Source organism: Vicia villosa, linkage group LG1, assembly GCF_029867415.1.
Source record: "Vicia villosa cultivar HV-30 ecotype Madison, WI linkage group LG1, Vvil1.0, whole genome shotgun sequence".
In the NCBI taxonomy this organism is placed as follows: Eukaryota; Viridiplantae; Streptophyta; class Magnoliopsida; order Fabales; family Fabaceae; genus Vicia; species Vicia villosa.
The window spans coordinates 176,817,207-176,837,363 of NC_081180.1; the positions used below are offsets into that span (position 1 = coordinate 176,817,207).

The window sequence follows — 20,157 nt, forward strand, 5'->3', positions numbered from 1 at the left end:
ATAAAGAAAATCCTTATGCATATTAGCCAATGCCTTTTTAGACATTCTAACATTAGCTTTTTTTTTTTTTTTGAGCTTCCAACGCTAGCTTAGACAATAAGATTTTGTTTATAATAATAATAATAATAATAATAATAATAATAATAATAATAATAATAATAATAATAATAATAATAATAATAATAATAAATAATAATAATAACAATAATAATAATAATAACAATAATAAAATTAAAGTGAAAGTTGTCTCTAAATTATTATTTTTAAATGACTCTTAAAAAAAGTCATATTTTCAAACTTAAGCTATGATATTATTTGACAAAAAATCGTATATTTTAATAGAAGTTAAAAAAAATATTTATTGTTTAATTGACATGAAATAATATTGTAAACTAGTTTTACATGATTGTTCAATAAAAAAAACTATCCATCATCTAATTGTGACTCATTATAATATGTCACAATACATTTTGGCAAAACACAAGGTCTTTTTTATAATCATTAGCATTTTATTTCTTTCAATGCTTGAATTAATTTATTCCTTTAAAAATATGTCGAATTTCCACTTTCATTCTTATTATTTTTAATACTTAACAAATATTTTTATTAAACTTCATTCTTGATTTTTTTTTATCGCACATATTTAGAGAAGAAAATAGTTATATAAATTTTTTTGTTAATTTTGATCGCACATTTATATCCTATTGAACTCCTTACCCTTAAATATTAGACAAGACTTTGTAAAAAAAATAGGTATGATATGCCTTTTATAGATTTATTACTCTTTAGAGGATTTTTGGCCTAGTCTCCCTCTCTTTTCGGTGTAACAATCTTCTTTTAGAATTTACTACTTTTATTAAAAAAAAATCTAATACATATATTTATGTTTGACTTGATCATTCTGATGGTAAATTTAGACATAATAACATATCAATATGCAGCAGATATAAAATTCCTCAAACTTGTAAAAACCTATTAAGATCAACACCAAATATATGGCAGCAAATCAAACTAAAAAAGACACATATCGATATTTTAATGTGGAAAACAGGGCCGGCCCAAAGCATATCGAGACCTGAGGCGAATTCTTAAATGCAGCCGTGTGTGTGTGTATATATATATATATATATATATATATATATATATATATATATATATATATATATATATATATATATATATATATATATATATATATATTAATTTTATTTAATAATTTTTAGTTGGTAATAGAATTATTATATCTAATCTTAAATGGAAAAAACTTGATTTTAAATAAATTTTTATTTATTATACTATTGTTGGCAATCTATTCTTAAATTAATAATATAAGATTGAATTTTCGATGACATGAGATGAAGTAAAGCTTGTCTATATATATATATATATATATATATATATATATATATATATATATATATATATATATATATATATATATATATATATATATATATATATATATATATATATATATATATATATATATATATATATATATATATATATATATATATATATATAGAGGAGGGATCAAATTACACCCGAAGAGTTACACCACGAGTTACACTCGTTCAATAACTACATCTCGAATTAATATTTTTTAAATTCAACCGTTGGATTGAAACATAATATCATATAGATCATACCTATAAAGTTTGAGCTTAATCTATAATGATTTACTATGTCATTGAATTACATCAAAATTAACGTTATATGAAAGCTCATTTTGACGTTAATCTTTGGATATCTTGATGATATAGTAAATCATTATAGATTAAGCTCAAACTTTATAGGTATGATCTATATGATATTATATTTCAATCCAACGGTTGAATTTAAAAAAAATTAATTCGAGATGTAGTTATTGAACGAGTGTAACTCGTGGTGTAACTCTTCGGGTGTAATTTGATCCCTCCTCATATATATATATATATATATATAATACTATATACTGCTAATTATTTTTTATGGTAATAGTTATTATTATTTTAATTTTTTGTAACAATTTTCTAAAACTCTAAATCACCGTAAGTACATTATGCGCATGTTACAAAGTAATTAAAGTTCATTTAATTTTGTTGAAAACACAAACAGTAAGTTTGGAACAATACAGACATTAAATAACTAAAAAACAAAATTTGGAGGCCCAAGACGGTGGCCTTGGTCGCCTACCCCTTGGGCCGGGCCTGGTGGAAAACCCCTCATTATGAGAGTAAAAATCATGAGTCGTCTAGACCAAAGAAATAGCTCCATTATAATCAAATTAGGGTACAAAAGAGTCTTAAAGTGATTCCCAAACTATTTCTAACAACCGCAAATCAAAAAAGCAAACTAGATTACAAATAAGAATAAAAAAGTCAAAAAAAATTCCCAAGAGACTAATGCTCCTGGACCACAAGAGAGGAAGACATCACATACCAACCCAAAACCTTAAGGTGTTAGGTAAATGAGTTTTCTCTCTCATAAATCCAATATTAAACTCATTTATAGACAATGTGGTACTTTAACCACTCACACTTGCACCCAACATACTTGTCCTCCGAATTTGAGCTCGATCCGACGGTTAACGAGTCTAGGATCGTCAATTTAGTGAGGTTGGTTGCAAAAAAACGGGAATAGGTTTCTATATTCTTTTGTTTCTTTTGAATCCTTATTTTCTCTCTCTCTCTCTCTCTCTCAAACCTAAATTGACCCTCACCAATTAAGTAAGTGAGACAAATGGGCTATTCATATTTGGGTTTTTCTCCACATAGGAAGGGAGTTCAAACCCAATAAATCTCCCCCTCACAACTACGTGAAGGAAATCGCCAAACCGACGATATCACAAAAAGCTTCAAGCTTCATAATGAAGTAATCGTTAAAAAAATTTCTAACAAAGACACAATGATTTGAAGTAGTTTTATGATGAACCCATATAAACTTTTTCTAATAGACTCAAAATTCTTGTACCACTGCATTGGAGCTTACTTCAACCCATATAAACTCTTTCTCAATCTACACACACGATCTTCTTTTCCTTTAACTTGAAAACCATCGGATTGTTTCATGTAGATCTCTTCCTCCATATCACCATTAAGGAATTTCGTTTTCATATCCATTTTCTCAATCTCTAAATCAAGAGTAGCAGCCAAACTCAACACGGTTCTAATTGATGACATCTTTACAATAGGTGGGAAAATATCCTTAAAATCAATACCCTTTCTTTGACGAAAACCTTTCACTCTAATCTAGATTTATACTTTGGATACTTATAGTCTCTCTCATGTTTAACTTTACAAATCCACCTGTTTTCCAAAGCTCTTTTGCCTTTAGTCAACTTCAGTATATCATAAGTGTGATTATCCTGTAATTATTTCATTTTATCGTGTATTTCATCCAACCACTTTTGATTTTCATCACTTTCCACGTCCTTTTGAAAACACTCAGATTCACCCTCATCCATCAATTATACCTTGTAGAAGATTGTCTATGCCTGTTATGCCTCCTAAGTTGAACTTGTGATGATTCTGAAGCTTCACCAAGATTCTCATCTTGTGATATATCGCTCTTCCCTTCATCATCATTAGATGGAATATTTATCTCATCTCCAAGTTTTTGATCATCAACATAATCATATGGCTCACCATTCTGATCATCACCACCAATAGCATTTAAATTATTATTATTATTAGGCAATCAAACTGGATTAATAATAGACAAATTGATATCTTTGTTAGGTGTAGTCTTCTCTACCTCGTCAATGTCTTCAACAGTTTGCTCTTCCATGAATACTACATCGCGTTTTCGGATAAGCATATTCCTTATAGGATCATACAACCTGTAACAAACTCATGTTGCCTATAGCTGATTAATATACATTGTTTTAACTTTGCATCCAACTTAAATCTTTCATCATTTGGAATATGCACAAAATCCTTACGAATAAAGACTCTCAAATGATCATACTTGACATTCTTTCCAAACCTAATTTTGTTTAGAACTTTACTGTTCAAAGCAGTAGTAGGAGTAAGATTAAGAACATGTAACACCGTGTAAAGTGCATGGCCCCAATAATGATAAGACAACTTAGCTTCAGAGAACATACACCTTACTCTTTGAATTAGTGTTTGATTCATCCTTTTTGCTAAATCATTCAATTGAGGATTTTAGGAGGAGTCTTTTCATGTCCAATACCATACTGCTTGAAATATGCATCAAATGGTCCACAATACTCGCCACCATTATCAAAACGAACACATTCCAACTTCTCTCCCGTCTTCCTCTCTACCAAAGCATGGAATTATTTGAACTTTTCCAAACACTTGATCTTTTGTCTTCAAGGCATAAACCCGTAGTTTCTTGGAACAATCATCAATAAAGGTAACAAAGTAAAGTGTGCCACTAAAGGATTTTACCTTTAATGGACCACAAACATCATAATGTACCAATTGAAGCAACTTTGACTTCCTTGAGGGAGGATGTCTCTTGAAAGATACTCTAGTATGTTTACCAGCCATGCAATGAGAACACTTCTCCAAATCTACATTCTTTAATCCTAAAAAACATCCTTTTTGGCCAAAATATTCATCCCTTTTCACTAATATGACTAAGTCTTCAGTGCCACAAAGATGCTTCCATGTCAATAGCATTCACACTATCCCTATCAACCAAAGCTTTTGTCGAATACAATTTATAAAACTTTTCCCCTAAAGCCACAACCAAGTTACCTTTATTGAGTTTCCACTTTCTAGAACCAAAGTGATCGGCATAGCCATAATCATAAAGCATATGCACAAAGATCAAATTAAAGCGGACATCTGGAGCATGTTTGACACCTCTAAGAAATAATTGCACCCCCATGTTGGTTTTCAAGCAAACATCACTAACACCAATTACCTTAGATACACGATCATTACTCATCTTCAACACTCCAAAGTCACCACAAGTATAAGATGTGAAGAAATCTTTCCTTGGTGTAACATGGAATGTAGCACCATTGTCAACTATCCATATGCTCTAATCTGATACAAGATTAACAAACTCGTGATCACATAGAATAACAAAATCATTACAAGTAGCAATAGTAACAAGATCATCATCATAATCTTTTAGTTTATACTTACCTTTCTTGCCTTTTTTATCCATTTTCCAATGATAGCAATACTTTTGAACATGTCATACTTTATAACAATAATGACACTCCAACTTTTGTATCGTGGCTTGGACTTGCTTCTTATATTTTCTCTACCACCCTTCGGTTCCTTTTTCTTACTTCTCCCCTATTTTTAGTGACAAGTACCTCAAATTGAGATGAAGAACCTTGTACCTTCCTTCTCATATCCTCATTAATAATACCACCCTTATCTGTTTCTAAAGAAACAACACCTTTAGGAGTAGAACTTGTTATAGAAACCTGAAACGTCTCTCAAGACTCTGGTAAAGATAGCAATAGAAATAGTCCTAAAAGTTCATCATCAAATTTGATACTCACTCCTGACATCTGATCAAGGAGTCCTTGAAATTCACTCAAGTGATCTGAAATAGAAGTCCCTTCCATATACTTCAAACTTATGAAGTTATTCAACAAGAACAATTTATTGTTCCCTAATTTAGAGGCATATAAGGACTTTATCTTCTCCTATAAATATTTTGCATGTGTCTCATTAGAAATATATTTATAAACATTATCTTTTACATAAATTCCTTTATTCAAACTCCAATTCTTCATCAAACAAAAAATCCAATTTTGTGCGATCCAGATTTCCTTTGTCATCAAACTTTAGAGCCCTATAAGGTTTAAAAGTTGATGTCACCATAGTCCATGGATTTGGATCCTTTTCAGTCACTTTCTGCTTACCATGATCAGATACCACTATTGGCTCCATCTAGTTATCAGGCTTTGAAGAAAAAACATAAAATTGACCAATATTTTTTAATGAAATACCTGACCATGGGTGTTCAATTTAAAAACATATCAATAGAAATATTTATAAAAGATAATATTTAGAAATATAATTATAATAAGTAATAAAGGAAACAAATTACTGTTTTACTCTTGCAATTTTAAGAATTAAAATGCTACCTATTTTTTTTAGTATAATACTAACTTTTTTTTTTATGTCAAATACTAACTTCCTTATTTTGGGTACAAATATACTAACTTCCTTTTCTTTTTTTTTTTGCCACAAATATACTAACTCCCTTTAACAATTTAAAAAATAATTATTATTCCTTTTTTTTTGGACAAAATTATTATTCCTTTCTTGTTCCTTTTTTTTTTTCTAAAAGTAGCTGTAAAATAAAATAAAAGCAATTTTGTTATGGCAGTAAATATTTGAAATTACAGATAAGCGTGCGGTGGTCGTAGCGAGAATAGAATTTGCCACTGTTAAAATGCCACGTCAGTACTATTCCTTTCACACGCTGTGCATTTCCCGAAATAACCCCCGACAACCAAAACATCGAAACCCAATAGAATTGGATCTGACCAATAAAAAGGGTCTAGTTCCATTTCATTTTCATTTTCATTTTCATTTCTACTGAACAAAAACACGTAGCAGAATTTGCAGCGATTTTCGTATCAATCAAAAAATGGCGCATTCGTTCAAGTACATCATCGTTGGAGGAGGAGTTTCAGCTGTTAGTTTAATCACTTTTCGATTTTCTCTTTTCGGTTTTTGATTTGTGGTTTCTATACGATGTGATGATAATCGATCTTTATAATGATTCTAGCGTAGATCCTGGTGAATTTTCAATCTGAATTTGATAATTGTTTTTTAGAGTTTAGCGAATTTAGTTGTGTTTTGTGATAATTCTGGTAAAGGAATTAGAATCGGTCAAAGATGAATTGTAGTTCATTGTGAATTGTGAAAAGTTTCATGATTGTTATGAGGAATTATGCTTAGCTTTTGTACTGCGGGAATTTGGAGTTTTTTTTTTTTTTTGTGTGTTGGATTGAATAATTGAGTTTTTTTTTTTTTTTTTTGAAATTGCAGGGTTATGCAGCAAGGGAGTTTGTGAAACAAGGAGTTAAGCATGGGGAGCTTGCTATCATATCTAAAGAAGCGGTACATGGTTCTTATGCACTCTACTTTGCTTCATGTTAAAACTGTGTTTTTTTATTTTTCATTTATTTGGTTACAATTTTCCAATGGCCAAGGTGTTTGAAGGTTTTATAAATGGTGTTCATCGCTATAATTTTTTAAAATTTTCATTTTATTTGTATTTTATCTGTTTGTAATTATTAGCAGAAACACGACTGACACGTCGACATCAGTAACAATTTGAAAAAATGGATAAATTAAACATAATCACAAGTAGAGTTTTAAAAAACGGCCGCGGTCGCGTCGCGGCTTTCGCAATTTTGGTTGATACAGATGTCGCGATACTGATTGCAATTGTCGCGATATTGATTGCGGTTGTTGCGGTGTGAACTAATTTCAATTGTTTCGGTAACATATAAAATGGTGATAACAGTATCAGTATTGGCATCTGGCAATACCGTTTTGTTGCGGTCATTTTCTCTGTTACGGACCATTTTTTAAAACCCTGATCACAGTGTTGGTGTCGGTTTCAGACACGGACACGCCTTTTTTTAGAGGCGTCGGTCAGGGCTACAGAGATTATTATGTATTTAGTCTCCCACTATTAAAGACAGATTGTTTGTAGAATTTTAGTGTCCCTACTCTCTCTAGTCTTTTGTTTTCTGGGTAAATATTAGTCCTTGAAATTTAGTTTTTGAAAATGTAAAATATTTTCTCGACAAGTATTGATTATGTGTCCAATATCAAATGATCAATGTGATGGACATGATTTTTGCCTTTTTAGGACTTGAAGTGTCTGCTGCTATTTGTTTTTCTTTTGAAATCTTGTACCACTTATTTATTGGTTGAGCTTTGTGCAGTTATTATTTTGCTGCAAATTCCTTTACCCGTCCTTCCTTTGTGCAGGTTGCACCTTATGAACGTCCTGCTCTGAGCAAGGCTTACCTTTTTCCAGAGTGTAAGTTTGTAATGTTATTATATGTACTATATTCCAATCTTCTCCTTTAATTTATTCCCATTCTGTTATCGGTTAGTCTTGATAGCAATAATGCTATTGTTTATTTGATTTCATTTTTTAAAATTTACTTTTAATTAAATTTAGTGATAGCAGCAAGTCACAGGGTTAGTGTTTTTGGGGTCAAAACGACTGCTAAACAGGAGAGGTGAATTAAATTCAAGTTGGGGTATTGAAATGGAGGAGGACCTCAGGTGTTTTGTGTGATAAAAATGCATTGCTCAAATTGAAGGAATTTTTTATCATACAACTGTAAGACCGATAGTCTTGTATTGTATGAGACAAAGTGCCAGGCAGTAAATAAAACCGACACAAGAAAAAATAAGCGTAGAAGATATGAAAATGTTGCATTGGATGTGTAGAAAGACTAGACAAGATACAATCATGAATGACAACATTATAGAGAGAATTGGGGTAACACTTTGATGAAAAAACAACGGAAATTAGGCTTAGCTGGTGTGAGCATGTCGAGAGAAGATTAAAAAATTCTGATGTAAGGAGACTAGATCAGATGGAGGGTAGTCAAGTCACTAAAAGCAGAGGAAGACCTATTAAAACTATAAGAGAAGGCTATGAGTTGGATATAGATATGATATATGACCCAATTATGGCTTGGTTTGGTTTGATCCATGTAGCTCACCTTACTTAGTGGGATAAGACTTGGTTGTTGTTGTTGCTGTTGTAGTGAAGGCTATTGTTTATTTGTTTTTGTTGTTAATCCTTGCTTGTAATTTTGATGAATTTTCCATTGAAGTTTCAATAGCAGCTTGCCCTGCTTTTCTCTCAATGTTTTAACTTAATGTCAATTGAATTTTTGCAGCTCCTGCTAGGCTTCCTGGGTTCCATACCTGTGTTGGAAGTGGGGGAGAAAGATTGCTTCCTGAGTGGTACAGTGAGAAAGGTGACTTTGGCTCTCAACCCATCATTTTAATTTATCATTATAATTGGATGGTTTTCAGAACAAATATTGGGTTATTGTGTCAAGTTAAAGGAAGAGATAAGTAAATATAAGAATGATGATTAACAACAGTTATCTGATACTGAATTGCAAATTGAACTAATGATTGCAGGGATACAGTTGTATCTCAACACAGAAATTGTAAGTGCAGACCTTGCTGCAAAGTTTCTGACTAGTGCAAAAGGAGAACACTTCGATTACCAGACTTTGATTATCGCAACAGGCTCAGCTGTAAGGCTTCTTGTTAACATTAGAGACATTACACATTTGGTGTACATATTTCACATCCTTTTAGTGCAAACTAATGCTAATACTAATAATTTTGTTTCACAGGTTATTAGGTTGACAGATTTCGGTATACCAGGAGCTAATGCCAAAAACATATTTTACCTGAGGGAGGTTGATGATGCTGACAAATTGTACGAGGCAATCAAAGCAAAGAAGAATGGGAAAGCTGTGGTTGTTGGAGGAGGATACATTGGTCTGGAGTTGAGTGCAGTTTTGAAGCTCAATAATCTTGATGTTACCATGGTCTACCCAGAACCTTGGTGTAGTAAGTACACATTTATAAATGTTTCTTGTTACATCTCTCACTCAGGTGGATCTGTGCATACTAAACTTTTAAACTAATTTTTTTTAAACCAATATTGCAGTGCCAAGACTTTTTACTTCTGAAATTGCTGCTTTCTATGAGGGATATTATGCCAATAAAGGGATCAATATCATTAAAGGAACAGTTGCTGTTGGATTCAACACTAACTCCGATGGAGAGGTATGGTTGCATGTAATCTTAAAATACTGTCATGTGATGACGTTTTGAATCAAATTTAGCTTGACTTTCATACATCTGTCAGGTAAAAGAAGTCAAACTAAAGGATGGTAGGCTCCTGGAAGGAGATATTGTTGTTGTTGGTGTTGGAGGAAGGCCTCAAATATCTTTATTCAAAGGGCAGGTTGAAGAGCTGAATGGTGGAATCAAGGTTAGTGATACCATATCCAGAGGCTTGTATCAAGCTTTAGTAAACTCTCTAAGTTGTGATCAATTAATCTTGATATCAATATCAATGATAGCATTTGTTGTTGTTGTAGACTGATGCCTTCTTCAAATCAAGTGTTTCTGATGTATATGCTGTTGGTGATGTTGCTACCTTCCCTTTGAAATTGTACAATGATATCAGAAGAGTTGAACACGTTGATCATGCTCGCAAATCAGCTGAGCAGGCTGCAAAGGTAATCAACTTCCCTAGTTTTGAAATCACTTTGGAAAATTTTCATTAAGATTCATACTTGCCAGAGCTATTCATCATTTCATGATAATGTTTTTCTTGCAGGCCATCGTTGCAGCGGATGTAGGAAAATCAGTTGAAGAGTATGATTACCTTCCATACTTCTATTCCCGTTCATTTGATCTGTCTTGGCAATTCTATGGCGACAATGTTGGTGAGACAGTGCTATTTGGAGACAACAATCCTGCATCATCAAAGCCTCATTTTGGGACATACTGGATTAAAGAAGGTAAAGTTGTTGGGGCCTTTTTGGAGGGTGGAACTCCTGAAGAGAACAAAGCTATTGCCAAAGTTGCACGAGTCAAGCCTGCAGTGGAGGATGTGAATCAACTTGCCAAGGAAGGCATTGCTTTTGCCAGTAGAATTTAATGATATTTTTGAGAAGGATAAATTGCTTGGTGATTGCACAGAACATATATTAGAGAACTTATATTGTGCTTCTTTGTTTTATATATGATTGTGTGGGATATGCTTTACCCTGTGTGTACTGAACCAAAAAATAAAACCCCTCAGAAATAAGACATCGTTGGCTTTTCGTTTGCATATTGTTTTCTAATTCTGGTTTCCCTTGCAATTTTTATTTTGTTTTTGTGGATCATTGATTTGTCTACAATTTTTAGTAGACAATAGTTTGTGATCTCTAGGGGTGATCAAAACCAAACCAACCCAATAGAAAACCGCAAACCAAACCAAACTAAACCGAAACCGCAAAAAACCGCATTTGGTTCGGATTTGTTTCGGTCATTTTTTAACAAAACCGCACAGTTCGGTTCGGTTTGCGGTTTGTATTTTGTAAACCGAACAAAACCGACCAAACCGCATTATGTTACCACCTAAATTTTACTTAACTCACATCCAACCCAAACGTAAATCTATTATACATTAGCCTTATGATTACGAACAATTTTTTCATCCTTACACATATAATTTCAGTCCCGATCTTCTCAAATCTCTAATAACATTATCGCACCTTCTTTGCCACACACATCTTCCCTCCTCTTCTATAATCTCTACTCTCTTATATTCTTTCTTTTTCACTTTCTCATTTTTATGTAAATGTTCCGTATTTCAGTTTCATTTTTATCGCACATCTTCTTCTCTAATCTCTCAACACTTTTTTTTCTTTTTCACCTTCACTAATCTTTCGTCTCTTTTATTTTTTGTTTCATTATAATAACTTTTATATTATTTTATGCCATTATTTTATGTTTAATATTCCACTTTTGTCTAATTTAATTTTTACATATTAAATGGAAAATGGTTGTCAAAATATGACGAGTTTTGTTGTTATTTGATAGTGTATGAATGTCTAAATACAAAATTATGTTGTCATCTATATGTGTATGTATGGCTCAATAAAATATTTGTAAAAAACCGAACCAACCGAACCGAACCAAACCGCATTAGTTTGGTTTGGTTTGGTTCGGATTTTTTTTAAAAGCCAACCGAACCAAACCAAACCGCACTATATTTTCTCTTGCGGTTCGGATGATTTTTTTCGTCAAAACCGCCCAAACCGCACCGCGAGCACCCCTAGTGATCTCATTTCAATTTTCTCTCTCAGATGCACACGCATATAAGTTATAATATGATTTTTCTTTTTGGTTTATATTTAATGGATCTTTTTTGTTTTTATAATTTTCTATTTTCTTTAACAAAATTAATACTAATTATGAGGTTGTAATTTAGAGGCATGTCACAATAAAGTGTTGACAAAAAAATAATTTTAGTGTGTAAAACACGTAGAATAAATATGGGCAGATAGCTGACTTGAAAGCTATACCAATTACTTATTACATCGAATTTCGCTGAAAACCTCAAAAAAAAAAAAAATGCTTCTCCGAACATCGGATTTTCATCACTCTTTTGCAATCAACCATGGCTTCTAACCTTCCTCATATACTATTCGATAAACAATAGACAACAATCTTAGACCAAAGCAAGCTACAAATCTACAACTAGAAATCAAAGATCCTCCACAAAAGAAAACCTTTGCAAGTGCAGTCTCAAATGTTTGTGACATTCCACAAAGTCCGTTTCCAGTACCCTGTGAAAGGGGCCTGTCAATAATTCTTGGCTTCATACTTTCCTCATTATTATTTCTCGTATATATAAAGGTTACAGGGCTATATCGGTAATTACACTAAATAATTACATTTAAACTAATTCCTATTCGTCCCAGAGATAATATGGCCCCGCTGCTTGCAATAATTACAAAACTTCTTACTGCAACTCTGAGCAAAATGTCCAAATTGTTTGCAAGAGAAACATTGGACATGTCGAATATCACGACCTTTACCTCTACTCTGAGGAGCATATGCAAACATAGCAGACTCAGAAATGACAACATCGTGAGACATGGATCCTTGAGTAGCAAGACGTTGTTCCTCTCTGAGAAGTTCACCAACACATGTATCTAAAGAAGGAACAGGATTCCTATTCAGCAAAGCACCTCTGACAACCTCAAATTCTGCACGAAGCTTCATGAGAAATTGATCTCGCCTACTAGTATTGTAGACCTCTTGGGCATCCGCGAGAGAACTCTTGGGAACATCAACATGTATAATCGCAGAGTGTTCTGTCCACAAATTCAAAAAACCAGAATAATATTCTTGAACAGACAGATTGCCTTGTTTGTAATTGGCAATGTCTAGCTCCAACTGAAAACGTTTGGCCGCGTTGTCTAGGTTATAGATACGCTTCAAGTAGTTCCACATTTCTTGGGTAGTGGAAAAAGATCGCAAATTATTAATCATGTGAGGATCAATAGTACCGAGAATCCAAGTGATAATCTGAGCATCTTGTATTTCCCATGCATCTAAGTCAGTTGTCTCTAACGGTGCCAAAGAGACATCGTCCAAGTGACTCCATAATCCTTTCCCTTTGACATACATCCGAAATTGAAATTCCCAAACAAGATAATTCTTTCCGGTAAAACGAACACAAATATGATCTATCTCTTCTTCGGAAGCCATAATATCAGAGATGACTTAAGAACAATTTTGTTAACGTAACAATTTTGTTAACGTGAAACAAGAAACACCAACGGAACACTGAAGAAAATACTTGCCGACACCAAATCAACACCCCAATTCAGGATACTCGCCGACACCAAGTCAAAACCCTAATTCAGAATACTTGCCGACACCGAGTCAAAACCCTAATTCAGAATACTTGCCGACACCGATACGATAACACGATCAAAGCAAACACGATTTGTAAGCACCCGAGATTAGAATCGCAATCTTGGAAGAGATTACCGAGAACCGAGATGATTTCAATTACCGAGAAACGAGATCTACCGAGACGATTTCAAGAGCGACCCAGTGGGGTGACGCTGAATAAAGCCAAGATTAACCTAAAACTCACAGGTTTGATCGAAAACCTACTGATACCATGTCAATAATTCTTGGCTTCATACTTTTCTCATTATTATTTCTCGTATATATAAAGGTTACAGGGCTATATCGGTAATTACACTAAATAATTACATTTAAACTAATTCCTATTCACAGGGCCGTCTAGCAATCACCATCTTTTCTTAGAGAAAGAATATAAGCTAGGCTTGGTAGCATGTAAGCATAAACTCTGAAAGAATTATGTGGTCCAAAGGATCCTCTCCATTAACAGTTGCAAAGTTATCCGTCAAGTGGACTTCCATTTGGTCACTTTGTAAGAGTACTGGTGGACATTGATCTAATTAAGGACCTAAGATACAAGATTCTTGTCGAAAGAGTAGATTTTGCTTCTTTGTGGATATAGAGTATGAAAAATTTACTAAACTCTGTAATTATGCAACTCAGAACAATGAAATTGGGAATCAAAACAAAAGGAAGCTGAAGATTTTTTGAAGCAGTCATGGGCCAACATGGATGACACAAAAGATGATGAAATTGAATATGAAACGGATATAGAACTTACAGATCATAGTGGCTTTCGGCTTGCGATTTCTAGGTCTCAAAAGAAGATATTAAGGCAAAGATCCAAGGCCAAAAAAATAGTTACTGCCTTGTCAAAGGAGGCTTCTTTCAAGCCATTACAGTGAAATGCATATGTTGGAATATAAAGGGGTTTGGCCAACTCCCCTACAAGTTTGGCTCTTAAGAAACACCTAAAAATTCACAAACCAGATTTTTGTTTTATTGCAGAACCCTGGATGAACATCTCCAAGCCTGCCCCGACTTTTGGAAGATTGGTTGACGACTTGTATCACTAATAGGTCAAGACAATATTTTCTAAATCTCAAAGCTTCAATTACTTACATCCTAAGCAATCCGTGGGAGGCAAGAATATTTTACAGGTTTAGAGGAAAATCTCCTAATGTCTTGAACACAATAAACAAAATCAAAGATCAGATTGTGTTGATTGGGACAAACTCAACAGCTCCGACTTTCATCTTGTGTGGATAATTTCCAAATCATCAAAGTCTTTAAGCTTGTTATTAGGCCAACTTGTGCTCCTCAAATAAAAGAAGTCTCCCTGCCGGTTGTGGTTGGATTTTTCTAAACAATCAAGGGAATGTTGTGCTTGCTTTTTCTAAAAAGGTTGAATGGTCTTCCTCCTACCTTGCTGAATTTTGTGCAGTCATCCTTGCCATGAATGTTGTAACTCTCTCACCATTTTTTACTTTATTCCTAGTCGCATTAAGAAGGACTTTGGGTCTGTTTGGTAAAAATAGCGGTTGACAGATAAGCTAGCTGATAGCTTATAGCTTATGATTGATGGTTGATGACTTATGACTTATAGCTTATAGCGGATGGTTGAGACTAATAGCTTATAAGCTCATTGAAGTGTTTGGTAAAATTAGCGGTTCAATCAACTTATAAATGTAAAATGACATAAAAGATATTTAATATATAATTATTTTATTTAAAATTAAAATAAATTATAAGGGTTAAAAATGGATTTTAATTGAAACAATAAGGATAAAAAAGGAAAAAAAAGTAATAAACTATAAGACATAAGCTAAAACGCTATTTGAAATAGCGTTTGAAAAATAAGCTATAAGGTAGTAAAATAAGCTATAAGCTCATGATGAAAAGACTGTTACCAAACGTGTCTAAATTATCATATGAGCTTATAAGACATAAGCTATAAGCTCGAAATATGTCTTACCAAACAGAGCTTTTGTATAAAATAGGCTAGGTAGGTCTTCTTTTAGATTTTCCTTTTTTAATGTCCTTTTGGAGATCTCTCTTTTATAATGCTTCATTTTGATATATGAGGCTTTATTAAAAAAATATTACTTATTACATCTAAAGGGTCTTACTTATAATGTAAGTGTATTGTTTGAGAATTCAATTAAGAGAAATTTAGAATTAAAAATACAAATTAAATATTTTTCAAAGTAATTATATCATTTTGAATTTTTTTTTCTTTTGACTTGGCAAAAGGCATTTGTTATAGGGGTGTTTGTTTCATGGACTCTACTTTTTTCTATAAATTAATTGGGAAAATAAATTTGAGAGAGTTATTCAAAGATTTAAAAAAAAAAATTGTTTGGCGCACATCTTAACATTTCCATAAAAATTTGTAATTTTAATTAAATTTAAAAAAATATATATAAAATTTTATGGAAATTCACTTCCCGATCCTTTATCCTTTAACTAGGAATAATTTCATAAAAATATGGAAAGTTACATAAATTGACTTCTAGAATGATAAATGGATGGGCGAACCACCTCTTGCTGCAATGTCTCCAACCCTACCTTGTGTTATTATTTTTCTGCACAAAACATAAAATCTCTCAATTACTAAATACTTTTTGGTATTGTTTAGGTATTCAAATTGAGATTTACTTACCATGGATGGTATGTTATAAGAATTATCGACACAAATAGATGCATTTGTATATGACACCCCCATATTGAACTTGGGTTTATGAATCACCTATGCCATCGTCTTTTTCTTTTCTAGCAAGTTGTGAATCACCCATGCCATTGTCTTTTTCTTTTCTAACAAGTTGTGAATCATGCCCCTTATTATGATGCATGACAAAAAAGAATAAAAATTATTAATTTATTTAATTGACAAAAGATAATAGTTAAATTAAATAATTAAATAATATCTGAATTTGTGAAACTTTAGAGCCAATATTTTCCTTTCTTTTGGGAGGTTGGTGTAACACCTTTCTAAATCCCGCGACATTTATATAAAAATTCAGAGTAAAACATAAAAACAAGGGTGCCACAATTCAATTTAAACCAATTTATCATAAGTCATTTGTCATGCTACACTTAGGAACAAATCATCACATTATCATAATCATGTTTCTACACAGCGGAACATTCTTCAAGGATAAGCATAACATCATCTATGCAAAATCCCACAAAATAAATTCAAAACAAATAAATAGAGTTATAATCAAAGCTCTATATTAGCGTTCCCCCAATGTTACAATATTAGAGCATGACACCGACTCGAACTAATGAACTAGCCTATCAGCTATCCTCACCAAAATCAGGCCGCTACTCCTCAATCTGAAAATGTCAACAGTAAGGGTGAGTCTCATTCAAATTAACAAATGTTATAGAGTCATAAACAATAACACATCATAGTCACATTATTCACCCAATTGTATCATATACAGATATTCAGACAAGTTTCATCATCACAACAACCAACAGATCTTCAATATTCATAACACTAGAAAACATCCAATCATTTTATAAAATCATGCATATGAGTGAACTGACACTATGCATGTGGTACCAACATCATCAATGGGAATAACCCACCGACCGATCCAACATCATCAAGATACGGCCCTGCCAGCACAAATTCCACACGATGGGAATTATGCCCTTCACTGAATCCACAACATCATCTGGATTCAGCCCTCAACATATGATTATGAATGAATGCAAATATATACAACATACTTATAACATCGTCGATCCGATGAACATCATCGTCTCATCTCTTACCACCATCATCATCAAGCATGTTTACATATATATTAGCATCATTCAAATACCATCCAATCGTCATCATCATACAACCAGTAAATCATCAGATGATTATTGCTTCAAACATAACATGTATTATCACATATAAGCACAATACATCATTCATCAAGCAATAAAATCATGATTCTAAAATAATTGAAGGTTACACTTCATTTCATCATTTAAACACACAGGTTATTTCATAAGGTTCATCATACTCAAAACGGCACTCAAAACAGGCCAACGGTTCAAAAGTTACACATCGTTAAACTTTCAAAAAATGTCACAGAACAGAAAATTCTGCACACCCGCCTGGTCATACGCGTACCATACGCGTATCAACAGAAGTTAATTTCCACACAAAAACGCGCCATACGCGTATCACAGTGCCATACGCGTATCACCACCATCTCAAACGCGCACCATACGAGTACAGGCAGAAGGACGTGTTTTTGACGGGACAGGGCAGCGTACCATACGCGTACGGCCCCTGGGAAGTCCCTCATACGCGTACCATACGCATATCATACGCAAAATGCCAGAAGCTTCACCAAAAACCTGCAACTCGTACCAGTTCGTCTTCTATTCGTTTCCCACCATTTACAGTCTGCGATTTTGAATCTAAAACAGAATCTTTGCACACTTTAACATATATTATGCATCATCAAACATCATACAACACCAAATTCATGGGATTCATCAAAACAGATGATTATCAACAAACATCCGAAAACCCAAACTCTATCATACGACTCAATTGACATGAAATAATATACCTATATCAGTCCTATTATCCATAACCCAATAATAGATGTTAATCGGAAGAGTCTCCCCTTACCTTAGCCAAGAATCTAGACTTTTCCCCTTCTTCTCCATCAAACCCGTAAGCCCTCTTTCCTCAAATTCAGCAAGAATCTCCAATCTTCAAACTCGTTTATCTCCCTCATCAAGAACTTCCCTGACACGAATTAATATATCAAATCTAAGGAAATTTTGTGTAGAATCCGAATCTTCAAGAATTACCTGATTTGGATCTACGAGCAGAAAGTTATGACTCATTTTGTGAGGGTTGCACCATGAATACGAAAATGGGTTTTGTCCATGAGTTCTTCTTCTCTCCCTCTTAGGTTTTCCTCCTCTATTTCTCAATTTCCTCTTATTTCCTTGTTTTATGAAAACATAACATAATTTAGTAATGGGCTCAACAACTTAACACCCCCTCATTACTAAATACCCCACTTGGTCCAAAGACCAATATTCCATAATCTCTCCAATTAGTTCAACGAAAATACTAAATAATTCTAAATAATAATTTAATTTCCGATTAAATTAAAATTAGAAAATATGGGGTGTTACGGTTGGCACTTTACCCATCATTTTTGACGTTTTGAACTCTTTTTGACTTCTCTCTTTTTGAATCTCTTTGCTTGTGCCAAATCATCATGGTTGCTAGTAGACTCTTTAACTCCACCAATAAACTCATTCACTTGAGAACTATTTATTGGATTGTTTGAAACTCAAGTATGTGTTTATCCAATTCATTAGTTATTTTGCAAAGAAAATTGAATGCTTCTGGACTTCTACATGCTTCAGTGGCGTGAGGACAAATCTCCTTGTAGTGTTGAGCCGAGGATAAATCAACTTCTTCCACCACATAGCTAATATCAATATTACGTGAAGTCTCACTTCTAGCTAACTTTGTCCACCTTTTTAAGATATAATGTTCTTGAACTTATTTGACATTCATGTGAATAAACAGTCTTAAACAATGACAACTAAGTATGTCAAAACTCTCAAACTTACAACAAGAGCAACAAATTGAATTCTTATTCAAATCAAATGATACTTACTAGTCGCTCAAATTACTCTCCATGGTAATAACACAATCAGTTAAGGATGGTTCAATATCAATGTTTTTCACATAACATGTTTCAAACAACTCATAGTCGTGTTGGAATTGATCAAAAATACTAGGAGTATAAATCTCATACACTTGTTGCAAGATTTTTTAATATGAGTTCCGTAGTCTTGGAATCTTTTGTTGAGCTTCATATTCACACTTTAATTCACTATATCGTCTTTCTTCCACAATATCCTTTAAACGCTTCAAATTTTTGATTATATCCAAGTTCACATTCATAAAGCCAATAATACTCGCTTTCACACTTTCACTAAGTTGAGTGCTTCTCATCCCTAATGTAAAAATTTCAAGTAACATGATACCCACTTCTCTTTTCATAGTGTACACTCTTTGCAACTAAGTGTTTAATGTGACACCATATTTTACAAGGAGATTTCTCCAACCTTCTTCAAATTGATCTTCATTTCTATATTCATACATGCACTTCTTAAAGTCACTAAGAAAATGAGATCCATCTTTCATCAATTTTTCTTCAAATTAATCTTCATTTTTATATTCATACATGCACTTCTTAAAGTCACTAAGAAAATGAGATCCATCTTTTATCAATTTTGCATCAAGTGCCAAATACATAAGCCATGATAAGCTCCAGACATAACCTCAATTATTGCTCTTTCCATTGCATAATCTTGATCAGTAAAAACTGTTTATGGCATTTTCTACTTATGAGCCTCTAAAAAGGTCTTGAAGAGCCACTAGTATGACTCAATTGTTTCATCATATAATAATGCAGCTCCAAAAATCACTATTTTTCGATGGTGGTTAAACCCTGAGAACACTACAAGTGGTCTTTGTGAACTATTTGTGCAATATGTTGAATCAAGAGAAATCACATCACCAAAATATTCATAATCCATTCGCATCATTGCATCTGCCCAAAACACATTGGTGATTTGTTCTTTGAGGTCCATTTGATATGCTTGATAAAAAATTGGACTTTCTTTGAAAATATTGCAATAGATAACCGGCTTCTCTATGTACCATACTCCTTTGCCTTTTTTCTAA

General features: G+C 33.1%; 1 protein-coding gene across 1 annotated transcript; it reads left to right on the forward strand.

Moving 5' to 3' along the window:
• Positions 1-6,465: 6,465 nt before the first annotated feature.
• Positions 6,466-10,827, forward strand: LOC131644690 (monodehydroascorbate reductase). The gene is made up of 10 exons (XM_058915243.1): positions 6,466-6,621; positions 6,978-7,049; positions 7,932-7,983; positions 8,861-8,941; positions 9,111-9,229; positions 9,332-9,551; positions 9,652-9,770; positions 9,853-9,978; positions 10,088-10,228; positions 10,330-10,827. The coding sequence occupies exons 1-10, from the start codon at positions 6,574-6,576 to the stop codon at positions 10,651-10,653; spliced, it is 1,302 nt and encodes a 433-aa protein (XP_058771226.1). The 5' UTR covers positions 6,466-6,573; the 3' UTR covers positions 10,654-10,827.
• Positions 10,828-20,157: the final 9,330 nt, after the last annotated feature.